Source organism: Hypomesus transpacificus, unplaced genomic scaffold (assembly GCF_021917145.1).
Source record: "Hypomesus transpacificus isolate Combined female unplaced genomic scaffold, fHypTra1 scaffold_118, whole genome shotgun sequence".
NCBI classification, from domain to species: Eukaryota; Metazoa; Chordata; class Actinopteri; order Osmeriformes; family Osmeridae; genus Hypomesus; species Hypomesus transpacificus.
In genome coordinates this window covers 386,719-411,981 of record NW_025813701.1, presented here as the reverse complement: position 1 = coordinate 411,981, position 25,263 = coordinate 386,719, and the positions used below count along the sequence as shown (strand labels likewise).

The 25,263-nt window shown below is 40.9% G+C and overlaps 1 protein-coding gene across 4 annotated transcripts in view; it reads left to right on the top strand.

Moving 5' to 3' along the window:
• LOC124488066 (myosin-11-like) overlaps positions 1–24,455 on the top strand; it is a 63,225-nt gene extending 38,770 nt beyond the window's left edge. For 2 of the 4 annotated variants that reach the window (XM_047050534.1, XM_047050533.1), the window contains 6 exons: positions 2,773–2,861; positions 4,376–4,499; positions 14,674–14,882; positions 21,688–21,796; positions 22,244–22,416; positions 22,951–24,455. In XM_047050534.1, the coding sequence (XP_046906490.1) occupies positions 2,773–2,861; positions 4,376–4,499; positions 14,674–14,882; positions 21,688–21,796; positions 22,244–22,416; positions 22,951–23,122 (876 nt within the window). In that variant the 3' untranslated portion in view covers positions 23,123–24,455. Of the gene's footprint in view, positions 1–2,772; positions 2,862–4,375; positions 4,500–14,673; positions 14,883–21,687; positions 21,797–22,243; positions 22,417–22,710 lie in introns of those variants that run through there. The other 2 variants (XM_047050535.1, XM_047050536.1) reach the window with 2 other exon arrangements.
• Positions 24,456–25,263: the final 808 nt, after the last annotated feature.

The window sequence follows — 25,263 nt, the reverse complement described above, 5'->3', positions numbered from 1 at the left end:
ATGCAGACTCACCATAGCTTACTGTCAACTTTATATTCAAACGAAATGCCACAAAATTCACACTGCCTTCAATTTATCATCAGTGTAAAAATGTGGCCTGTGTTTTATATGTTCATCCTACAAAACCAAACGCCTATTAATGGATATAACGTGATCTAACAAGACTTGGTAATAATGTAATAAATAAAAGCTTGAGAACTGTGTATAAAATATACTTTATTGAACATTTGCCTTTGAAAGGGGCATATTCACAGAACCATATAGGCTACAAGACGTTTCCATCAGATGTAAGTGGGGGTGAAACATGGTCACTGAGGACCTTCATTGTCCCACAAAAGCAGTCTGGCTTGATGACACAATCAAAAAAAGAATAATGGGTGTGTTTAACAAAAGCTTCTGAAGGCAAGTCTAATATAATTTAAATATATATAATTTCCTATTGTGGTTAACAGTTAAAGTATTAATCTTCGTCTTTGCTCCAGATAGACATTTCAACAATCTATGATCACACTTAACATAATATATTTGCCATCATGTCATGAAAGTTTTTACGAAAAATCAAATCTGTTTTAAAATAACGGGAATAAACTATATTAACAACATTTCATGTATGTATGACAACCTTTTGCTAAACTTGCTACAACAAGGCAGGCAACTCAAGCAATTTCTCCCTGTGCTCATTCAATATAAGTCTATGGCTCATTCAGCTCAATGTAAATCGGCTATCGGCCAATGTGAACTTTTGTGCTCGTGCCCTGTTAGTATCCGCGGGCACATTTGCAGGCAACTTTTATTGACGTAGGCAAATAGATGGGGGGCTAGTTTACCCATTTCGGATTGGTTTTAAATTTAGCAAAAATCTGGAAAAATTATTCTATGAAAAAGCTAGTAGTATGAGCCAGGTTCGAGAATCAAACAAAAATTATTGGGGGAGATAGTTTTGTAAATGTTGACTGGAGTTAATAGAATAAATATGACCGGAAGAGTCGGGAACCGTAAATGCAATACCACCTACATCCACTGGAGCCGTTGCTTCAAGCCGAGGGACGAGGGGTGGGGGTCTGGTTGTAGCACACGAACATAGCACATCTTGCACAAATCCACCTAATTATTTAATATTTTAGCAGCGGGACGTCTCGACAGTTCTCCATTGAATTGAATGGTATCCCCGGTGAAGCGGAAGTGCAAATAAAACGGAAGTGCAAAAATATGAAAAAAGTGGGCGGGGCGGAATAAGGTGAATAGTATGGCTTCAAAATGTACAATTAGGAGGCTAACAAGTAACACTAGCAGGTAGTGGCATTGCTACGAGTATTATGCTAGGTTGCTAGGTAACGGAAGCTAACTAAAGCTAGCTAGCTTCCGTTTTGGAAAAAGAACTGGTGGAAGCGTCAGAAATATTTAGAACTCACACATCTAAAGGTTAAAGAATCATTTCTTACCACTGGCGGCTTGAAATGCCTATCTAACATTTTATGGAAACGTCTCTGATAGCAGTTCTCGCAGATTTTATGTCATCTGATCGGCCATGTTTGATCGGCCATTTTGAGAACGCCAATCAAAACCAATTATGGGAATATCGGCCGATATGGATCGGCGCCGATCAGATCGGCGCATCCCTAAAAACATCATTTTTAAAAAATTACTTATTGGCTAAAGTCAAAGTGAACAGCTGTTCATATTGTGAATTGAAACACAAATATATCCCCTGTATTTTATTCCATTGCTACTGAGAAACGGCTGGTTGAAGTTGTGCACACAGCTGATTCCCAACTAGGAAAAACTCAGGTGTTGAGGTTCTTTCAATCGCATGACCATATGGTATATAAAGAGGACCTCTTTAAGCTGATCTTGTGTGGGAAAAGAAAAAATTGAGCAACACGAAGAAAGTAAGAAAAATGCCTGCAAGAGGGAGAGGAAAACAAGTACCAGGACAAGGGAGAGAATTGGGACAAGGGCAAGGGAAAAAGAGAGGAGTTAGAATGTGTGGTGGCGCTCAGAGAAGGGTAACTGATGACATACTGTAAATGGCAGCGATATTGCATATTTCTGTTATCTTGCAGTAATGTCCTGTTGCAAAGGAAGCCTTTACTGCAGCAATTCTCAGTCTTCTTTTTTCATAAACCGTACATTCTATAAGGCTACACTGAGATGGGTCATACATTTTTTGTACTGAATTTCTGTAGCAAAAGAAACAAAATGCATGCATTTACTAGTCAGATGGCTGAGCGGTGAGGGAGTCGGGCTAGTAATCAGATGGTTGCTGTCAAATTACGTTGTGTCTTTGGGCAAGGCACTTCACCTTACTTGCCTCGGGGGGAATGTCCCTGTACTTACTCTAAGTCGCTCTGGGTAAGAGCGTCTGCTAAATGACTAAATGTAAATGTGATAAACCCAACAAAACTAAAATGTAGAGACGCTTCAAAAGAGAACTGCATTGCAAAACACAATCTATGATCCATATACTGTGAAACCTGACACATATAAAAGAATGCGGTTTCTGTAATTCCATCGGATTTTTTTATCTGTGTTTTTATGACATTGTGCTATGATTGACTAAATGTTCCTGTTGAAAGAGAACATGTGTTAGTGCTTTGGTAGATTTTGAGCATGAAATTAACCGTTTTGCCAATCGTGAGTTGTAGGTGTGTTGGTGCGTTAAGAGTTTAGAAAAAAATTATAATAATTAGTATTGAAAAAAAAATTATAGCACTTGTAAAAAAAACTGTATTACCATCTTCAACCCCCCATCCATCCATCCCCCATTCCTAGGGACTGTCCACAGCCGAGAGGACCCGTAAGCAGGCTGAAACAGAGAGAGACGAGCTGTCTGAGGAGCTGGCCAGCAACACGTCTGGGAAGTGAGTGACTTTTTTGGATACAGGCAGCTTTGTATGGAGTTAGATTAGTTTCATAATTCAAACAAACAAACGCAACACGATTCAAACAAACTTAACACGATCCAAACAAACGTAACACGATTCATACAAACAAATGTAACACGATTCAAACAAACAAACGTAACACGATTCACAAATAAATGACCCTATTACATTCATTTGCAACCTGACAAACACAAGTTACAAATCCCTGCATTCGTTGGTGTGAATCCCTGCATTCGTTGGTGTGAATCCCTGCATTCGTTGGTGTGGATTTTTGAAACTTTCCTGACGCGCTTAGATTCACAAATGCATTTTTTCTAAAAGATATCCTCTGCAGCCTATCAGATCCTATCAGCCTATCTTCCAATTTTAGCCAATCACATTAACGTGTCTATGTGGTCTTCAACAACCTGCTATAATGACGGACATCGTCTCCTTCAGATCACGAGCAATGTCGTCTGGTAGCATGTAGATGAAATGTTGCTTGTTAATCTTATTAAACCGATGATCATACGTGATTGAATATTGTTGAGAATGGCAGGATTCATGTTTAGTCATTATCCGTGTTTCCTAGGCTAACGCAGAGCCCGTCTACCCATATTAGACATTCTCCGGTGATTGGCTAAAATTGGAGACATCTGATAGGCTGCAGAGGATATCTTTTAGAAAAAATGCATTTGTGAATCTAAGCGCGTCAGGAAAGTTCCAAAAATCCACACCAACGAATGCAGGGGTTCACACCAACGAATGCAGGGATTCACACCAACGAATGCAGGGATTTGTAACTTGTGTTTGTCAGGTTGCAAACGAATGTAATAGGGTCATTTATTTGTGAATCGCGTTACAGTTGTGAATCACGAAATACATTTGTGAATCGTGTTACGTTTGTTTGTTTGAATCGTGTTATGTTTGTATGAATCGTGTTAAGTTTGTTTGAATCGTGTTGCGTTTGTTTGAATTATGAAACTAATCTAACTCCATAGCTTTGGGCCTTGGGTTGCAAAGGGGCGGAAAGTTTCCAGAAATGTTTTATGGGTTAAGCCTGTTGAGGTAAACTGGGGAATTTTGGAAAAATTCTAAGCTGAGAACTTCACTGGAATTATATAAAACGTTTACGTTCCCTGCTATAGGCTAACCTGTGATTTAGCTAATTTCCAGTTAATTCTTGTTAATGGAAAGTTTCCAATTTAGAAAATTCCAGGAATTTTGCAACCCTACTCGGGCCTTCTTTTCTTGGTCTGAAACAGTATCTGTAAAGAATACTGGGAAGGAGAAGGATGTTTCAAACAGCCTCCTCCTTACCAAACCTATGGAGACAATAACCCTGCCTGTATACTGATCCAGTTTTTTTTTTTTCGTCACCCTCCTTCTCTCATCCTCTTCTTTCTCCTCCCTTCCACGTCTCCCCTTCATCCTTTTTCTTTCCTCCTCCTCTCCTTCCCCTAATTCGCCCCAATCTCCTGCCACCCTTCTCCTATTCCTCTCCTCCTCAGGTCAGCTTTCTCTGATGACAAGCGGCGCCTGGAGGCCAGGATCAGTCAGCTGGAGGAGGAACTGGAAGAGGAGCAGGCCAACGTGGAGACCCTAAACGACCGCCTCAGAAAGACCCAACAGCAGGTGGTACAGCGTGTGCATTAGGAAGTATATAGGGAGGAGTGTGCGTTAGGAAGGGTATAGGGAGGAAGATTGTGTACAGGGAAGGGTCTAAAGGAGAAGTGTGTACTAGGAAGGGAATAAGGACAAGGAAGGTGTACTAGGAAGGGTAACAAGGAGGAGTGTGTACTAGAAAGAGTATGGAGAAATCTGTCCACTGGGAAAAGGATTGCACAGTTTAGAGATGACTAGGTAGTGCATCGAAAGGACTGTGCACTAGGAAGGGTATAGGGAGGAGTGTGTGCTAGAGAGGATATAATAATAAGAAGAAGACTTTATACAGTATAGCACCTTTCATACAAGAATTGCAGCTCAAAGTGCTTTACATGAAATCAATAAAAACAATATTATAAGTAATAAAAGTAATAAAACCCTTCTGAACACAGGCCGCAGTCTTTGCGGTAATCCAGAACAATCTCAGACCTTTTGCAGAGCAGTCCAGAACCTACGTTGCTCAAGCCTTTTGATTCAAATCCAAAACACAATCTCAGACCTTTTGCAGAGCAGTACAGAACCTATGTTGCTCAAGGAGGGTTTCCCGCTGCACTTTTCAGTTGAGGCGGCTGCCTAAGCAACACCACCGCCTTAACTATGTTGTCCCAAAAATATATTATAACAATATCCGCCGTGTTATTGTCCTGTTTTCTCCATTCCAAACTGTAACCAACGGCAGTCTCCCTTCTCTGCAGAACGCATTGGTCAATAGCACAAACTTGCCCCCCCCCCATATAAATAAACTGTAACAAAACACAGGCCGCAATCTTTGCGGGAATCCAAAACACAATCAATCAAAACAATAAAACAAAATAATACAAGTTAAAACACATGCCGCAGTCTTTGCGGGAATCCAAAAACAATAATACAACTAATAAAAGTAATAAAATGCTTCTGAGATCAAATTTGTTAAAATGCTTTGGTAAAAAGATAAGGTAAAAAGGTTTTAAGCTGTCTTTTGAAAATGTCTATATATATGGGGAGGAGTATACACTAGGGAAGGTATAGGGAGGAATGTGCACCAGTTGGGATATAGGGAGGAGTGTGCTGTAGGGAGGGTATAAGGGGGAGTGTGTGCTAGGGAGGATATAGGGAGGAGTGTGTACACAGAAAAGCATTGGTAAAACTGTGTACCTTGTATGTCTCAAGGTGAAAGCCAAAATAGAGAACCTCAATAGTCCAAGGAAGAGCATCTCTCCACTTTTGACCTCAAAGCCCCCCTAAGCTAGCCTATCACCAGAACAATTCACAAATGTTCATTATAGTCCAGGCCGAGGCCAGAAATTCCACTTGTCGGTACCATCTAAGGAAACCAATCCTAGTTATGATTTTTGAATTGGTGTATATATATATAGGTCATATTTTGATGTGATAACCATTGCAGACTGGCAGCTTATTGGTAGTTATCATCTCTGGAATGTAACCACCCTCCGCATAATGAAAGCGAAAAGGCAAACTCGGAAACATTCACTAATGATGCGATTGCTGTTTCTGATTGCTGTGGCTAGAATGAACTATAAACCACAAATTCATGTCTGAAATGCTTTATTTATACCATCCGAATAATCCTTTCTGTCATTCCTGAAGGCAGAATTTGTTTTATGGCAGAAAGGGGCGAACAATAGGGCTTATCAAAATGCTGATTATAGTGATTTTCAGTACATTTAAATTTATAATATTGTCATACAAGTTCCCTGGGTAGTGCTACTGAACCGAAATTGCCTACAACAAGCACATGTTGTATGAGGTAAACATTTATGAACATTTTACAAGTTTTTACCACAGCTAAAGGAATTTCCCTTACCCTACCCTTGTTCCAACAAACATCCAAAATTTGAAATTTACGGATAGCCCAAATTTCACCACGCTACTGTGGCATGTTTCTGTACTATGTTTTACTCATGCATATTTGTATCCATGAATGTCCTTGTAATTGTGCCAAAACATTCGCACCTTGGACCGTTAGTCTAGTCTTCATCACTGTTATCAGCATCAGAGTCCTCGAGGTCTACAACATCTTCCTCGACATCAACGGGCTGGTTGCTGCAGGTTCAACTTGCTGTTGAACATGTCAGTGCACTTCAGGCTATTGGCAAGGCACTTGCAGTCTGAGAGTTCGGCAACCGTGCACACTTCCAGGAAACCAGTTGCCACACTGCACCCGGTGTTGGAGAACCCTGCATCCACCTGATGGACAGCTTCCCCTCATCATCAGTGGTCCATTCACAACCCTTGGGACTTGGAACATAGGGCTGGCATTGCAGACTGCCACCAAATAGCAGCCTGGTAGTTTGCACAGAGGACGTGCATGAAGAGGCAGTCTTCACATGGTGGAAGCTGACTGGACTCTATCTCTCCCCGTCTGGCACAGAAGAGTTGATGTCGGAGTTCATTGACTTTCGTGGTGTTGGTAGACGGCATATACATGTGGCAGGTGACCTCTTGCAACTTCTAAAAGAGCTTGGTGGATACTTCCCATGAATGACCGAGCTGACTGAAGGCCTCTTGGTAAGTCTTATCCGACTTAATTTGTTTCAAGGCGCCCATCTTTCCCCGGCCTGTAAAGGCACTGACTGTATCACAACCCGAGAACACGTGCAGTCAAACCAGGGCATCACAGACATTGCCTCCCATCGATCTCGTAAGCTTGTCAATGTCTAGGAACCGTTTGCGTGTTTGCGTACCACACTTCTGATACACGGGGAATGGGGTGTCCTTATTGAAGGCAAGACACAGCACAAAGACATCTGTATCTTTGGCAGTGATCACCACAGCCTTGTACCCAGCCTTATGCAGAAGCATTCAGGTGTCAGCTTCCTCCTGCGTGGACTCCAGCTCTGCCACTTTGAGCTACATTGTAATTTTCATATATTCAGCATTCCGTAAATAATGATAATAATAAATCAGCAAAATTTCACAAAATCTAGCGTGCAAATCAGCCATAAAGCGTCAAAATGGGAGGTTTGCTTGTTGTAAGTGTGCAGATAACAATTCTGGATATCCTGAGCTGTTATTAAATGATATTACCTTTGGGGGGTGTGTCAATAGTCCATTGTGTGATTTCCCCCCGAAACTTCAATATTTCAGAATAATGAAAACGCTCTTATCCAAAAATGCAAAATACATACACTAAGCTGCTCTTCTGGAACGGTTATCACATATTGAAACTAGATAGTACAATTTCTGGGGAAATTGTAGGGTGTGCTTACTTGCGTCAGTTGCACAGGGGTCCGTTTTTTAATGACATTTTTACAACTGATATTTTGGTATATTTTATATAAAAATGCATAGGGCCAGTAGCATCCCTTCAACTTGGAATAAACAGGCTTGGGAGTGTTTCCAGATGGGTGTACTTTATTTCAGACGAGTGTGCATAGCACCAACACCGACACCGTGAAAACTGAAGAGGAAAATAACAAAGGCAATTTAGCCAGATACAAATAATACTCTTTAGCATACATGGATAACAGTATGACAGACAACAGTTATTACAGGCAATGAATTCACATGAAATACAATTACAATGAATAACACACCTCGCTCCGCATATTAAAGGGTGCTATAGTAATCCCGGGAAGGCCGCCGCCATTAGTTTAACTTCAAATTTCTGGCTCCAATAATGCACCGTCCTGCAACGTGACTTCACACGTCCTCTATTGAACAAGTGTGTGCGCGCGCAATCACGTATGCAGACAACACGATGCCAAAATAAAAGTCACATCAAATAAAAGTAGGAAACAATTGCTAGTAGTCATTTACAGGGCCTACTTATTATTTAGAAAGATTACATAGATTTAAAAGGTTATTTTTTGCTGCTCAGAACTGCTCTTTTTCAGAGCTCCTATCAAATTGGGAGCCTATCAATTCGACGTGTGAGCGTATTCTTATGTTTTCTGATTGATTGTTTACAATTCAAAATACGAGTGAAGTGTAGAATGAAATATGATGTCTTCTCATTTCCCCTGCAAGAGGCATTCTCATAGCTGAATCAACGAATACATTTGGTAGACCGGTGTAAAAATGGACCTAATCTCTATTACTTAAACGTCCTTTTAAGTTTTCCCTTCTCGTAATATTTTCAGGCATTTAATCTACTCATATTGCATTCATTCATGAGTAAAGAACCCCCTTTGAAGATTATTCTACGACGTTACCGGCACTAGAAGTAGGGAGGACAAACCCGTTTGAGCGTATTTCCTGAAATACGATTTTATTAGTTATTCCTGGTGAAATTATGGAATTAAATGACATATTTACGATATTAAAATACGTGTGCACAATAATATCAACAATATTTGCTAAATGTAGACGTTTTTAAAGGTTTTGAATTTTACCTTGAAGCTACTTCCGTTAATCAGCAGTTTGTGAAAAGGAGGCTAGTTTTACAACAGCGACTTTGGATGTAAACTACTTTAACATGTTAGCTGATTAGCCAATATGAGTGAGATATGTATACAGTTACATTAACAAACTTCTTGCTTGTGAAGTATTTCGTCATAAATACGAAGGGAACACATCACATTAACAATTCTAAAATGCTTGACACGCCAAATGTTGTCTTTTTTTGTCAAGTGTCCCTGAAGCTCAGATTCCGAGTCGAGTTCCATGAAGCGTTGCAGTGAATGGTTGCAGGCACTCATCGGACTTAAACTCAAATATCTCAAATGTCCCAACTGGAAAATTTTAGCGGTTTCACAGTCCTGTAGAGGACATTTTTCTGAACAGATTGACATCAAGTTAAGGTTGTGGCATTAAAGTTCAGGTTAGTAGCCAAGGGTGTAAAGACCACTCGGCTAATTACGGACGTCTTAAACTGTTAAAACGCCAGTGGCACATTCGGGACGGTATTCACACAGGCATTGGATCAATCCTAGTTTTCGGGCATACTAGCTCGAATGTTTTTAGATGTTTATCTGCTACAAATGAATGAGTTGTCTAAAAAATGAGTTGGAACAAAATACCACTATTAAGTGTGCCCTTTGCGCCCCTCCCCCCACCTGTCTGGGCCAGGCTGCTGCTGTAAGTTGCTAGCCAACCTTTACTGAGGGGACTGTTTGAACGCGCTGGAATTAAAAAATGTTCATCTTTATGTATATTTGAGACCACAGATTCGTAGATGTAGGTTTCCACTATATGTTAACCGATTTTAAGGGCGATCGGATTAAATGAGCGAAAACAAGGCACATCTGTCCATATTTTGTTAGTGAAGCAGGGAGAGGAATGCTCGTGGCAAGCTAACTGGCTGGGTAGAGCGATGGGGAGTTTGTTAGCACCCAAAATGTAGCTCTTAAACAGGGGCACTCCTAGGACATAAGCTCAATTATAAAAAATCCCCCAGCTGGGAAATGTTCGCGGTTTTCACAGTCCTGTAGAGGAGACCTTCATGAACACAATGACATCAAATTGAGGCTGTGGCATTGAAGTTCAGGTTAGTAGGCAATGGCTCAAAGTGCTCTCAGCCATTTACAGACCTCTTAAAATGGGAAAACCTCTGTGCCACATACGGGATGGTATTCACACAGGGATTGGCTCTAATTTGAGTGACAGGTTGATTCACCAATTGAAAAACTCATCTGGGAATTTTGATTTTTGTAAGGGGAGTGCCGAGATTTTACTGTCGCCGTTTGGCTTCCTAAACAGCAGTAGAATTTCAAGTTTTTCTAAACCGCGTCGCGTACAGCATTTCAGTGAGCTACACTGGTTTAAAACTACAGGCATATAAGGACAATTGTACCCATGAATTGTTTACTAGTAATATGATGTCATAATAAATCATAAAAGGTTCATCGATATGTGAGGCATGTTTATTAATTTAACGATTGAAAACGGATGTATCACAGACCGCTATCGTAAATGTCGTTAAACAGAGGCTAATTACGCTAACGACTCAGTCATCAAACGAAAATTGACTATTGTTTTCGAAAGTAAATGTACTGATAATATCAGCGTACATCGTACTGTACATTAAATATCATAATTGTGTTTTTTATCACAATGTTAAATGAGCAATAAGTTCAGTTTGGCATTTGTTGACGCTTGGAACTCTCCGTTGTGATTACATTGAGAGCAGAACGTTTGTCCTCCCTACTAGAAGATGGAATCGCGATTCAAACAGTACCATCTGCTAACTGAAAATATGCCCCCAAAAACGTAAATAAGCTTGACTTTTATTTAGTGGAAAATCGCTCATTCATAAAAAGCTCACTGGTAGCGATCATTGTCAGTAACAAGGCAAAATGCGATATAGCCCTGTGTGGAGAAGCTGCCCCGGTAAATTCTACTACAGTACAGTACTAGACTACTGTACTGCTGTGTTCGTCTTGGTAGCGATTGCGTTAGTTGAATCCGATTTAACGTTCCGTTGTACGGTTTAGGCTGAAATGAATTATTTTCATGAACAGATTAAACAAAGTTTAGGCTGTGGCAATGAAGTTCAGGTTAGTAGTCGGATAGTTTCACCTATTGAAAGACTTGATTTAAGAAAGGAGTGCCGAACATGTTCTGTCGCCGTTTGACTTCCTAAACAGCTGTGTAGATGTTTTTGTAGTGTGTCTCGCGTAGGTTACAGCATTGCAGTGAGCAACACTGGTTTGAAACCACAGGTAATGATAATTTCACCAACAAATCGTTTACTTGTAATGTAATGGAGGAATGTTTATTTTTACCATTGAAAACAGATGCATCATAGACCACTGTAGTATGTGTTGCCCTGGCAATAGAGGCTAATATCATGATGCTAATGCTTCAATAAAATAGTAGACTACCGTTTCCGAAAGTAGATGTGGGCCCACTTCCTTATAATATTAGCTAATATTGTACATTACATTTCACAATTGCGTTTCACATCACAAAGTAAAATGAGTAAATAGTTATCACCCTGGCCTCTTTGCTTGTGGCGTTTCTGCAGCTGCCTTGCAGTAAAGCTATAGTTAGCCTAGCTATCCCCCAAGTTAACAAATGCGAAACGAATGATCTTCTACAGGTAGTCACGCGTGTTTTCGTGACGTTGGTGACGTGGTGACGTTAGTAACGTCAGTGACTGTGGCTAGCAAATTAGCCACCGTTAGCTTCACTTTTCGCCACAAGAACTTAACTTGAGCCTAAACCATGCAACGGAACGTAAATCCTAATAGAAACAACTCAATCGCTACCAAGACGAAACTTTTTACACCTAGATTGTATAAGTAGGCCAAATATTGACTGAGTTTTAGGGGGGCGAAAATAAACATTAACTAGAAAAGGCTGTTCCTGCGAAACAGCAGTGAGAATGCTGAAAACCTGAATGGGGATAGCTGACCATGCTAAAAAAGCTCAACATTTTGTAGAAAGTTATAAGCTGAAGCTTCAAAGCGCCCGAAAGGTATTTTAAATAGGGTCTGGAGCTGGACGAAGGCTTAAAACTACAGAAAAGAGAAGAAAAATACAAAACAAAAAGTATAAAAAATCAGAAAGAAGAGGAACAATGCATACAAATTTGAAAATTTTGCAGAAGATTATTTGCTGGAGTTTCAAAGGCCTGAAATGTATGTTATAAAGGACCTGCAGCAAGATAAAGGCAGAAAAGTACAGAAAAGAGAAGAAAAATGCAAAAGTACTGGCAGTTGGAAGGTACTGCTGTGAAAGGTATTTTTGAAAGGACCTGGAGCAAGATGAACGCAGAAAACAGAAGAAAAGAAGAAGAACAATGCAAAACAAAAAGGGGAAAATTTCAGAAAGATTAGCTGCAGGAAAATGTGAAAATTGAGCAGAAAACCAGTTGCTGAAGTCTGGGTTGAACAAATTTGAAGGTAAAAGGACAACACTGGAATGACTTGAACTTGCTGGAAAAAGGTAGCAACCTTTAGTCATTGGCAACAGACTGGCAACATTTCTAACCTAGAATCTAGGTTTCAGGCTCAAGACGGAGGAGAAACTAATCATGTGTAACTGCACACCCAGTCCTGTTCAGACACTTTAAGATGACATCAAAATAATAATTCATAGTGCAGGGTTGCCGATGTTGTCGTTGTCCTTGGTGAGTTTTTTATACGTAAATAACAAGATCATGATACATCTAAGCAGCGGATCATTTCTTGCAAGTGTGTCAAAGTGGCATGTATTAACACCGTAGGCTTGAATAATAACCGAAGGCGTGAAGCTAGAGAGGATGCAATGGAAGATTTCCTACATAGCTAGAGGTACAACTTAAAATTAGAAACGGAGAAGATATTTAGAGTAAAGACAAGTTACTTTACATATGTGTTCAATATCATCAAATAACAGTAAAAAATTTCCAGTTACTTAGCGTTTGTTCGTAGGATTAACGCCAGCTGCAGCAAACACTTACCCAAGGCCTGGTTTGGCTGTTCGTGACGATCAGCTATGACAGTGAGCCTCGATTTTTGCAGATTTCTGTAAAACTTGCTAAAATAAAAACGATATAGCTAGATTATGTACACTTTAAGCTCAATGTACATATCTTGTTTGGTCGATTGTGGAAAAAAAGTTGAACCGTTTTTAGTTATGGAGAGCCATCGCGCTAGCTCGATTATGAGAAAGGTAGCTAGAATCCACACCTCAAACAAGTTAACCTAGATGCAAAACTGTACATCCAATCCCAAAAAATAAGGATATTTTCCGAGACCCAAGACTCTGCCGAAACCATTGATTTCCTTTATGTGTCTGTGCAGTCAGAAGTACAACTCTTTTGGCAGTTTCCAAAACGTCACCCAATTCTGCTTTCATGGTGCGTGTCTGTTTGGTTGCCACGGTGATGGCGCAGCTGTGATCGCTAACGAGCTGGGCAGAGAGAAAAAACACATTTAGCTGGAATCCACACCTCAAACAAGTTAACCTAGACGCAAAACTATACGTCCAATCCAAAGAATGATATTTTCCGAGACCCAAGACTCTGCCGAAACCAGAGATGTCGTTTATATGTCTGTGCGGTCAGAAATACGACTCTACCGGCAGTTTAAAAACACGTCTACTTTCGAAATTCTCTGACGAATTTTACCCACCTCTCCATTGAAGTTAGTGAGAGAATTTGAAAGGCTGCTCTCGCTTCAAGGCTCAAAGCTGAAAATCTATAAATGTGAGCTCTTTAGTAGTTAAATTGGCTGAAAGAGGACAAGTTTTCCTACATTTTAAGGTAAAACTTGTTTCTGTAAGTTAAACTATATGAACGTCAGAGGAATTTGTTTGACAATTTAGTTGAATATCAGAAAAAGAGCAGCCAAGAAGTCAAGAAGGAGCTATATTTTTCATGTATTTCAAAATTGGCTGAATATATTTGAAAGAGCTGAATCATTTGGGAATAGCTGAATGTCTTGTGAACATTTTAAAGGCTGAATGGTGTCTAGCTGAAAGTATGCTGAAGTAGTTACGTTTGAAAGAGGAGGAAGCTTTTTGATGATTTGAAAGGATTTACCATTACTTTCAATGGGAGAATAATTTGCACAAAAACCTTAATTCTTTAAAAAGTACAAAAGTGAGAAATACCAGAAGTCATAGCCACCATCTCCTGAAGGAGCTGAACGTTTTGATAAAAAAATGTAGGAATCGGTGAAAGTATGCAGGACTAGTTAAAGGCCAAAAAACGGCGGAAGAACTGAGAAGTTGAAAAGCAATAGTGAGAATGCTTCACAGCATTCTCACAATAATAAATATATATGTGAGAGAACAATGGTTGTGCTCTCGCCGAAGGCTTGAGCACACCCAATAATCATAAAGTCCCTATTAATAACTTAATAGCCCTAAAGTTTGGATTCCTCAGATGGTACCGATATATGTCTGGGCCCATAGACTATTAGTCTTGAACCTCTCAGTTAATTTCAGATTTCCAAGGGGCATCATCAACAGGTGCAGACCAAAATGCAGTTGGATGCAATTGTATAGATACAACCAATCAGAGTATCAATACGTCATCTTGGTTGTTTACGACAATCTCTTCCATACAGTCATTGTATTTAACCAACCTCATATCAGATAAACGGTTGTAACTGGCCTGATTAGATTCTGGTCGGATGGAAATGTGTTTGAATGGGAGGGTGGCCAGACCCATCTTCCAGAGTAAATAAAACATTAGCTGGCTGATTCGTCTGATTCCCAGGCCACCCCTTACCCACCTCCTCCCCTTACCCACCTCCTCCCCATCCACCCTCAGATTGAGCAGCTTTGCGAGGAGCTGCAGGCAGAGCGCTCCTCCTCCCAGACAAGAGAGGGCGCCAGGCAGCAGCTTGAGCGGCACAACCGGGACCTCAAGGCCAAGCTTCAGGATATGGAAAGCCAGGGCCGCTCCAAGCTCAAGTCCTCCATCGCTGCCCTGGAGGCCAAGCTGCACCAGGTGGAGGAGCAGCTGGACATAGAGAGCAGGTGGGGGAGGCAGTGAGTCAGATGGCTGAGTGGTTAGGGAATCGGGCTATTAATCAGAAGGTTGGCAGTTCGATTCCCGGCTGCACTAAATGACGTTGTGTCCTTGGGCAAGGCACTTCACCCTACTTGCCTCGGGGGGAATGTCCCTGTACTTACTGTAAGTCGCTCTGGATAAGAGCGTCTGCTAAATGACTATATGTAATGTTATGCAGTGTATGGTGGGAAATGTAGTGTGTGTACACGAGATAAACTGCAAGTGCATTTACAGGTTGGGTAGGAAATAAGTGTTTTTCAATCATGTAACAAAATGAATCAAACTATAGTGGTACTACGTAAAAATGAGTGCTGTCAAATGATTAACATATTTAATCACGATTAATCGCATTAATGTCAGAGTTAACTCGCGATTAATAGCACATTTGTATCTATTCTAAATGTCCCTTGATTTATTTTTTGTCCCATTATTTTTTTCTCATTTTAATGCTCTTATCAACACGGAAAAGTGGATCAGATTGCTTAGTCATAGTGCAAATGTTTTTTTTTAAATTGAAAACAACATTGCAATCGTCTGGATTTGACGAGGGGGCGGATAATTCGCATCAGCTGTGTACTCGACCATCAAGTGATATTTCAGACTGGACATGCTGCGTTGATAGCTCAGTTCACAACGACAAAACACACAGATCAATTTGGTCTTGTCAATGGAACCATTTGGCAACTTTTCAAAAGTAAACTTTCCAATCAGAATCTTATTGGCATCCGTTTCGGCGTCTCGCGCTGGCCATCCACTCAAAATGTAACGTTAGCTACTACTTTTTAGCCGGTGTTATGTCCCTACTGTTTTCCAAACTAACTGGTTTCCCAGCTGTGCATTCACATATCAGTCTGCCACTTTCACCAGATTCGTCACACAATCTCAAACATATTACTGGCAATTTTCAAATCGTTTTCCAGATCTACTGCAGCGAAAATATTTGTCTAAGTAAGCACCACATCACAGCCACCTACAACAACAACAAAAAAGAATATAATCATTCAAGTTCGGTTTGAACTAGTTTCAATCTTATGGCAAAATTATAACGGATAACACACAAGTTCGCAGCTCTACGCAGTGAGCTATCGAAGCTCTACAAATACTCTCTTCCAGTCACATATTAACAACTACGTCAGCATCCAGGTAACATTTTGTCTTGAGCTGATCTGAAACAACTGGTTACCTTGGCTTAGTTTAGGAAATCACCAATAATAGTTGTTGGAATGCTGCTTCAGCATTCCAAGTATTGTTCTTTGAATCTTTATTTATTCTTATTTTTCTATTTCTTCCTTGACACCTTTCAGCGCCTTCAAATCTTTAGCTATTAAAACCGTTCAGCTATCAATAAATTCAACAGTTTCAGACTATGACTGCTATGACTTTTCAGCTTTTTACCTCTTATGCTTGAATTAATATAAATCAATATTCATAATATTCTTAACATGGTTTTCCAATTGAGTTTTTTTTTCAAATCCTCTCAAACTTCTTACAACTTCTTCAAATTCTAAGCTACCATTTAAACTAAAAAATGTTGACAAAACCCAAAACTATTTTCACAAAAAACGTTTTGATATCTATTCAATTTTTTTCAATATCACTAATTATGTTTCAGGAGTTTTTCAAACCGTTTCTGAGATTTACATGGGTGTGTATGTGAGAGCTTAGAGTGCAGACCGAAACGCTTACATAAAATTAAACATTAAATACTTCTCGTTTGCCAGCATTGCCACAATTTTCAGTCCTCATACTTTTTGGGGATCAATAGATAGCAATTTTTATGCTGGTCATAGACAGTTGTCTGTGGAATCAAACAGACTTAAACATTTGTCCAGAGCCCACAAAGTACAACTCTTGCCCCATAGAGACCAATGCAAATCTGGTGACAGATTTCTCAACAAAAGCAGAAGGTACACGTTTTTGAAACTGCCGGTTAAGGACCGCATAGACAAATAAAGGATATCTGTGGTTTCGGCAGAGTATCGGGTCTCGGAACATATTCTTTTTTTTTGTATTGGACGTATAGTTTTGCCTCTAGGTTAACTTGTTTGAGGTGTGGATGATAGGTCAATTTCTGTTATTTGAAGGGCCCCTAAACATTTAAATATATTAGTATATCATACTAAATGGACATTTATGAAGTTTTCTTCTTGAAGTAGGCTACTTAAATTAATTGAAAGTGCACTTGAAAGTATTCCAAAGCATACTTTGAGGTACTTTAGGAAGTATACTTCATGAACTGAAAGTGCACTACACAGGCTACTTTACATTATTCAAAAGTAAACCTCAAATACAATAGAAGTGTACTTAAAGTATACTAAATGACCTAAAAAGTGGGCGAATTTAGTTTACTTAGGACAAAAATAGTATATAAATAAGTACACTGTTAGTATACTTTAAGTACCATGATAATAGTATACTTTTTATACTTAAGTATACTTACAAATTAAACTTGAAGTATACTTCTTTTTCGTAAGGGCAAAAACACGACCCAGTTTGAATTCATACTTTAAATGTTATACAGTCATCGTCTTTCCTTTTGTGTAGCCTATGGTATGGAATATAATGATATATTCAGAGTATCAGTATTCGGAGTCAGATGGTTGAGCGGTGAGGGAGTCGGACTAGTAATCAGAAGGTTGCCTGATCGATTCCCCGCCAAGCCAAATGACGTTGTGTCCTTGGGCAAGGCACTTCACCCTACTTGCCTAATGTCCCTGTACTTACTGTAAGTCGCTCTGGATAAGAGCGTCTGCTAAATGACTAAATCTAAATGTAAATATATCCCTCTCAATTTCCTAAACAAAGGCTTCTAATACAGCATTACTTGAGTTTAGCTACAAATTACCCAAGCATTGTGTCTTTAATCAAATCATTCCATCCAAACTAATGTAACGTTCTGAACTCCGACACAGCAAAGTGCTGAGCAAATATAGCTATTGATATTAGCTTATTCATCTTTAGTGATGTGAGTTTCTCTATGGGTTTAACCAAAATCTCTCTGGGGCCAAAGTGGGCCCTTTGTGGACAAAATAAAACACAAGCACATTACAACATGAGAAACATCAGATGCATAGCCTTAAACGTTACAAGCCTTTGTTTAGCAAATTCAGAGGGATACATTAATTTATCCCATACCATATAGGCTACACAAAAAGAGAGACGATGACTGTACAACATGAGAAATCATTAAAAAATTATTATGTAAATCATTAAGACCGTACAAACGGGGTCGTGTATTAGGCTACCACTTTTCTGTCACTCGGTGGTTGCAATTATGTATTTAGACAATATTTGACTATGAGTTATTGTTAAAAAACTGTTATCAGTCACTGTGTAAGTGGCTGTGATGAAGTAGTAGTAGTTAATTTGGCCGTAGATCATGCAAGGAAAGAAACGTGATAACTATCATCGGTGATTTCCTAAACTAAGCCAAGGTAACCAGTTGGTTCAGATCCGCTCAAGACAAATTGTTACCTGGAAGCTGGATGCTGAATGTTAAATTAGTGACTGGAAGAGAGCAATTGTAAAGCTTCGATAGCTCACTGCGTAGAGAGGCGGACTTGTGTGTTATCCGTTATAATTTTGCCTTGAGATCAAAACTAGCTCGACCCGAACTTGAACGATTATATTGTTTTTAGATATTTTTTGTTGTTGTTGTATGTGGCTGTGATGTGGTGCTTACTTAGACAAACATTTTCGCTGCAGTAGATCTGGAAAAGGATTTGAAAATCGCCAGTAATATGTTTGTGATTGTGTGAAGAATCTGGTGAAAGAGGCAGGCAACAACTGCTGCTGTTAGGTAAACACAATATACGGAAACCAGTTAGTTTGGAAACCAGTAGGGACATAACACCGGCTCGCAAGCCCAAACAAGTGTGTGCGGCATACCTGTTGTTTTGTTTCCGGTCTAGCTAGATCCGGTGTGGTGTTGTAGTTTTTCTAACGTCAGTAGTTGTTGCAACAGTATGTGAAAAAAACTAAAAAGTTTGCTGGGCCAACAATAATGTTAATCTCGCAATAAAATAATTCACACCGTTAAAATGGGTTTACGTTAACGCCGTTAATAACGTGTTTAACTGACAGCACTAGTAAAAATCAATTAATGAATACTTTGAGAGGTTGTATAGTTTGTTAACTGACTAATGCACAGTGCCCCTAATGCAGTCAGTGATAAAGATGTCAGTGAAACACACAAATACTAATGACATTAGTAAATACATGAATTAATGTAACAAAATTCACTGATCTATACTGAAAGTATTTCCACTTTATATTGTAGTTCTGTCCCCCCCCCCCCCCCCCCCTTGAGAGGGGCTGGACTGTCTTCCACTCTGGAGTTGCCCCCTTGGTGAGAGGCATCGAGCTGGGGTGGGAATACTTGTTTCCCCTCGGTTCGGCGCCTGTACGTTGGGGTTCCTCCCGGTGGACGAGAGGGTAGCCTCCCTCTGCCTTCGGGTGGGGGGACGGGTCCTCACTGTTGTTTGTGCTTACGCACCAAATGGCAGCGCAGAGATCCCACCCTTTTTTTCGGGGGGGAGGGGTGCTGGAAAGCGCTCCTCCCAGAGATGCCCTCGTCCTCCTGGGGGATTTCAATGCTCATGTGGGCAATGACAGTGAGACCTGGAGGGGCATGATTGGGAGGAAGGCCCCCCCGATCTGAAACCGAGCGTTGTTTTGTTGTTGGACTTCTATGCTAGACATGGCTTGTCCATAACAAACACCATGTTCAAGCATAAGGGTGTCCATATGTGCACTTGGCACCAGGACACACCAGGTCTCAGTTCGATGATAGACTTTGTAGTCGTGTCGTCGGATCTGAGGCCTAATGTCTTGGACACTCGGGTGAGGAGAGGGGCGGAGCTGTCAACTGATCACCACCTGGTGGTGAGTTGGCTACTTTGGTGGGGGAAGATGCCGGTCAGGCCTGGCAGGCCCAAACGTACTCTGAGGGTCTGCTGGTAACGGCTGGCAGAATCCCCTGTCAGAAGGAGCTTCAACTCCCACCTCCGGGAGAACTTTGATCATGTCTCGGGGGGGGCCGGGGACGTTGAGTCAGAATTTCCGGGCCTCTATTGTTGAGGCGGCTGACCGGAACTGGCATGGGAGGAGTTTGGCGAGGCCATGGAGAATGTCTTCCGGATGGCTTCGAAAAGGTTCTGGTCCACCATCCGGAGCAGTGCACTGTCAACACTGTATATGGTGGGGATGGTGCACAGCTGACCTCGATGGGGGACGTCCTGGATCGGTGGAAGGAATACTTTGAAAACCTCCTTAATTCCACCAACACGCTTTCCAACATGGAGGCATAGTCTGGGGACATCGCGGGGGGCCCTTCTATCTGTGGGGCTGAGGTTGCCGAGGTAGTTAAAAAGCTCCACGGTGGCAGGGCCCCTGGGGTGGATGAGGTCCACCCAGAGTTCCTTAAAGCTCTGGATGTTGTAGGGCTGTCTTGGTTGACACGGCTCTGCAACACCGCATGGACATCGGGGACAGTGCCTCTGGACTGGCAGACCGGGGTGGTGGTTCCCCTCTATAAAAGGGGGGACCGCAGGGTGTGCTCCAACTTTAGGGGGATCACACCCCTCAGCCTCCCTGGGAAAGACTATTCAGGAGTCCTGGAGAGGAGGGTCCGCCGTATTGTCGAACCTCAGATTCAGGAGGAGCAATGTGGTTTTCGTCCTGGCCGTGGAACTGTGGACCAGCTCTACACCCTCGGCAGGGTCCTGGAGGGTGCATGGGAGTTTGCCCAACCAGTGTACACATGTTTTGTGGATTTGGAAAAGGCGTTCGACCTTATCCCTCAGGGGCTCATGTGGGGGGTGCTCCGGGAGTACGGGATGCCGGATTCCCTGATCGGGTCTGTCTGGTCCCTGTATGACCGGTGCCAGAGTTTGGTCCGCATTGCTGGCAGTAAGTCGAACTTGTTACTTATATGGTCAGAATTTTTAGGCGCAGCCAGGGCGTTGAGGGGGTCCGGTTTGGTGACCTCAGGATTGGGTTGGTGCTTTTTGCAGGTGATGTGGTCCTGATGGCTTCATCGGGCCGTGACCTTCAGCTCTCACTGGAGCGGTTCGCAACCGAATGCGATGGGGCTGGGATGGAAATCAGCACCTCCAAATCTGAGGCCATAGTTATCGACCGGAAAAGGGTGGAGTGCAATCTCCTGGTCGGGGAGGAGATCTTGACCCAAGCGTAGGAGTTCAAGTATCTCAGGGTTTTGTTCACGAGTGAGGGAAGAATGGAGCGCAAGATCCACAGGCGGATCGGTGCGGCGTCCGTAGTGATGCGGGCTCTGCATCGGTCCGTCGTGGTGAAGAAGGACCTGAGGCGAAAGGCGAAGCTCTCTATTTACCAGTCGATCTACATTCCTGCTTAGGGCTTCCCTGCTTAGGTTGCTGCCCCCGCGACCCGACCTCGGGAAAAGCGGCAGTTGATAGATGGATGGAATTTCCATATTTTCCTTATTACGCTTCGTATTGTTTCATTTCATTGCGAATGCCTTTGTTAATCACATTCGTTCAATCGAGGCAACCGTTGGATTATAAAAAGGACACCTAGAAAATATTAACCTGGTCTCGAGTCGACACCGGCAAGATATTAACTTTGCAGAGTGCCTGGTTCTTTTTCTGATCGTGGGAAACTAAACCCATTCTAATTAATACACACATTCCTGTAATTAATAGAGAGATACCATTATGGACTGGGGAATGTGTCATTGAATGTCTTGAATTAGATTTTTAGGACAAATTTGTATGTATAAATGTATTTCAGAGAGAGACAGAATGGTGCTAAGACCATGCGTCAGAAGGAGAAGAAACTCAAAGATCTGACCATTCAAATGGAGGATGAGAGAAGGCAGGCGCAGCAGTACAAAGACCAGGTAATGTCCTCCAGTTTTTTTTTTCTCAGTTTTCCTGGGAGTTTTTTTCTTGTTCCTTTTGACAAGGAGCCGATCAATAGGCATCTGTGTAATTTGATTTGAGTAACACACAAACACTATGTGTGACAAAAAATATATACACATAACCTCATACTGGCACAGTATGTGGGTACCTGTATCTAATTTAACATCCAGGATTACATGTTATAACATACCAGTCTCCTACTCTCCCTCTACTCAACATCACCCCGTCTCTATATCCATCCTTCCATCCACCCTTTCATTCATCTTCTTACCATCCAACACTCATACTTTCTCTCACTTCATCCCACCGTCTGTCCTATCCACCCCACCTTCCTCCTCTCATTCCACACATCCCCTCATCTATCTCTGACTTCTTATATCCCTCCTGTCCATCATTCCTCCCTCATCTCATCCCATCCACAGGCTGAGAAGGCCAGCGTGCGCGTGAAGCAGCTGAAGCGTCAGCTTGAGGAGGCCGAGGAGGAGTCTCAGCGCGTGGCAGCGGGCCGCAGGAAGCTACAGCAGGAGCTGGACGAGGCGTCTGAGGCCAATGACGCACTCAGTCGCGAGGTCTCATCCTTCAGGAGCAAAATGAGGTAGCTCAAGTCACAAGTATTCTGGCTTATGCACAAACTAGCTAATATACTAACATTTCAGTGCAATAAGGTAGGCTGAGAGTTATGTCCTAATCATTCTTCATCTGGGGTAAGCCTACCTAATTTGGTTTACAACTGAAGCACTTTTTCCCCAAAAAATACAAATTATGACCTCAAGGCAAAATCTGCCCATCAAACAATCAGTGATGAATCTACAACAAACCTCTATGTGATGCCACTGTTCCTCCTCTTCCTTTGACTGCTACTCCTCTGCTTCAACCCTGTACTTCTCAGATACTACTTTTAGCTCTCGCTCACACACAGGGTTTACTGCAAAAATATTCATTTTATCACCATCTTGGAGAGCAAATAGGGCATATTCTATTTTCTTTCTGAGGCTACTGCTTGTGCTTGGAAAAAGCACAGAGCTTTAACCTCTACTTGTCCCCTGTGACTGTCATTCTTCTATCTCCTATCTTCATCTATCTTCTTTCTCTAATTCGCACTTTTCACAACATTCCCCGGATTTCCCAGGCGTGGCGGGGAGCCACCTTTTGGTGGCAGCCCTCGTCGTGTTGGCAGCATGGGAAACGTCAGTGCCAGTGCTGGTCGGAGAAGCAGGAATAATGACAACTGTGAGATACAAGAGGGGGAGGAGACACCACCACCCTCCACACCACCTTTAGAACAGGAGGCAATAAATTGAGAGACTTCTCCTGTTAAGTAGAGGGGAATGCACACAGATGTCGTATGATTTTAGTTACTAGTATTTCTACAGTCTTAACCAACTGCAGCGTGACACGCTTTAACTGACTTGTAAAGGGCTTATCTTCAATTTGGTCTGTCTTAATATTTTATTCATTATTTAAATCGTATTGTAGTTGACACAGAAGAATGATCTACATGTACTTCTTTGAATGATTGAATAATTCAACTATTCAACTGATCTATTGAATACTTTTTTGTGTAAAATATTCATGTATTTAATTAAAAAATAAATTAATTGTATAGGAAATGATTTTCGGTGTTCAAAACTTCTCACTCGTACACCATTTTCTGATGTTTTGTTCGGGTAAAACAAATAACATTAGACTCAAGAGTTCATCTGCAATTGTATGTTATTAAAAATGTGTAATTTGTCACATTTCAACACCCATTAATTCTTATCCATTCAAATTTTTATTAGATCAATTAGAGAACTTGAATTGAAAAATATCTTCTTTTTTTTACATTCATTCTTTAAAGAATGTATTCACCTCAAGCTTGCTTTCTTTTGTTTGATCAGAAAAAAAACTACACTTTTGGATGTTATGTATGTTATGTTTATTGTGTAAAGTTTGGGAATGACACCACATGAAACATTAACAAATAGTATATACCTCCTAAGATGCAGGCAGGTGGAAAACAAGAGTCCTCAACGAGGAGGAGTCTTTGCACTTAGTACAGTGGCTGGCAAAGGGGCCAGGCAAAGCATCATGCAGAAAAAATTAATGGGTCAATGACAAATAAGGTTTCTAAAAAAGCATTTTTATAGTGTTTTCAAAATGGATTTCATGCATATGTTTACATCTGGAGCAGTGTGTCTAAGCAACATTTGTTATTTAAATAACATTTCAAAGTGGTCAAATTCCTTTTTTTCCTGTATTTCCTGTACTTCACTACCCAAAATATATCAGGTGGCGCAACAAAATATTTGACAATATATATGTATTTTCCGACTATTTATTTTAAGTGAATTCTTTTCACAAGTATCCATAAGAATGTCTATAGTCCCAAACACATTATAATTTTGAGTTGGTGTTTTGTATTTATAACAATTTAAGATCATTGCATTCTAGTGGCCCGGTATTTAGTTTCTTCGGCATCCGATTTTCACATTTAAAGACAAAGAAATTATTCTTCAAATCTACAAATGAATGCATTCAGTACAATAGCTATTCACATCATATATATTAACCATTTGTTCACTTCGACCTATTATTAATTGGTTGAATTTAATATTTTACATGGTCGCACCACCTGACAATTATCAGTTGTGCCACCTGACAACATTATTAATGACAGAAAATATGCTGAATAATACTTATTTTTCAAATACACAATAACTGTTTAAGTCAACAGTTTCTAATAAAGTAAAATTAGTAAATTGATCAAAAACAGGATACATCACTATACAATAGCTTGATCGACAAGTAGCACGAGCAAATTAGAGAGCGCCGCCTTAAATGCCTAAACCAATCGAGTCCCTCGTGCACTTTCGAGTTGTCTCTGTAGTAGAAAGTAAATATTATAAACAGAGCGGGAATCGAGGTTATGGCAAAGACAGTTACGGCAAGATAATTAGGCTACTCAAAATGTCAGGATCACTCGAGAAGATGTCGATCGTTGACGATATGTTTATATCATGTTTGGTTTACCCATGATTGCGACTATAATCATCACTGGATGTCCGCTTTACTGAAACACGTCGGTGAAAGGGGTTATAACATGCCGAAAAACACGATTGTTAGCTTTTCATTTAGAACATTTACATTGTGTTGTAAACAGTGTATTGTGAAAATTAACATTGTGTAGCGTCCGTAACGTCACGTCCATATAACACATCATTAGAGTTTTTAAAAGCAACAAAGGGGCAAGATTTGTTAATTAAACTAACCATTGGTATAAATAAGCTTTGCAAAGAAACTTTGGATGTTGTAGCATCGGCACTGTTTGAATGGCATAAACGTATTCTACATAACGTTACGGACGTGACATGGCCATGGAACTCCGGGGTCAGATGGCTGTGCAGTTAGGGAATCAGAAGGTTACTGGATCGATTCCAGGCCGTGCCAAATGACGTTGTGT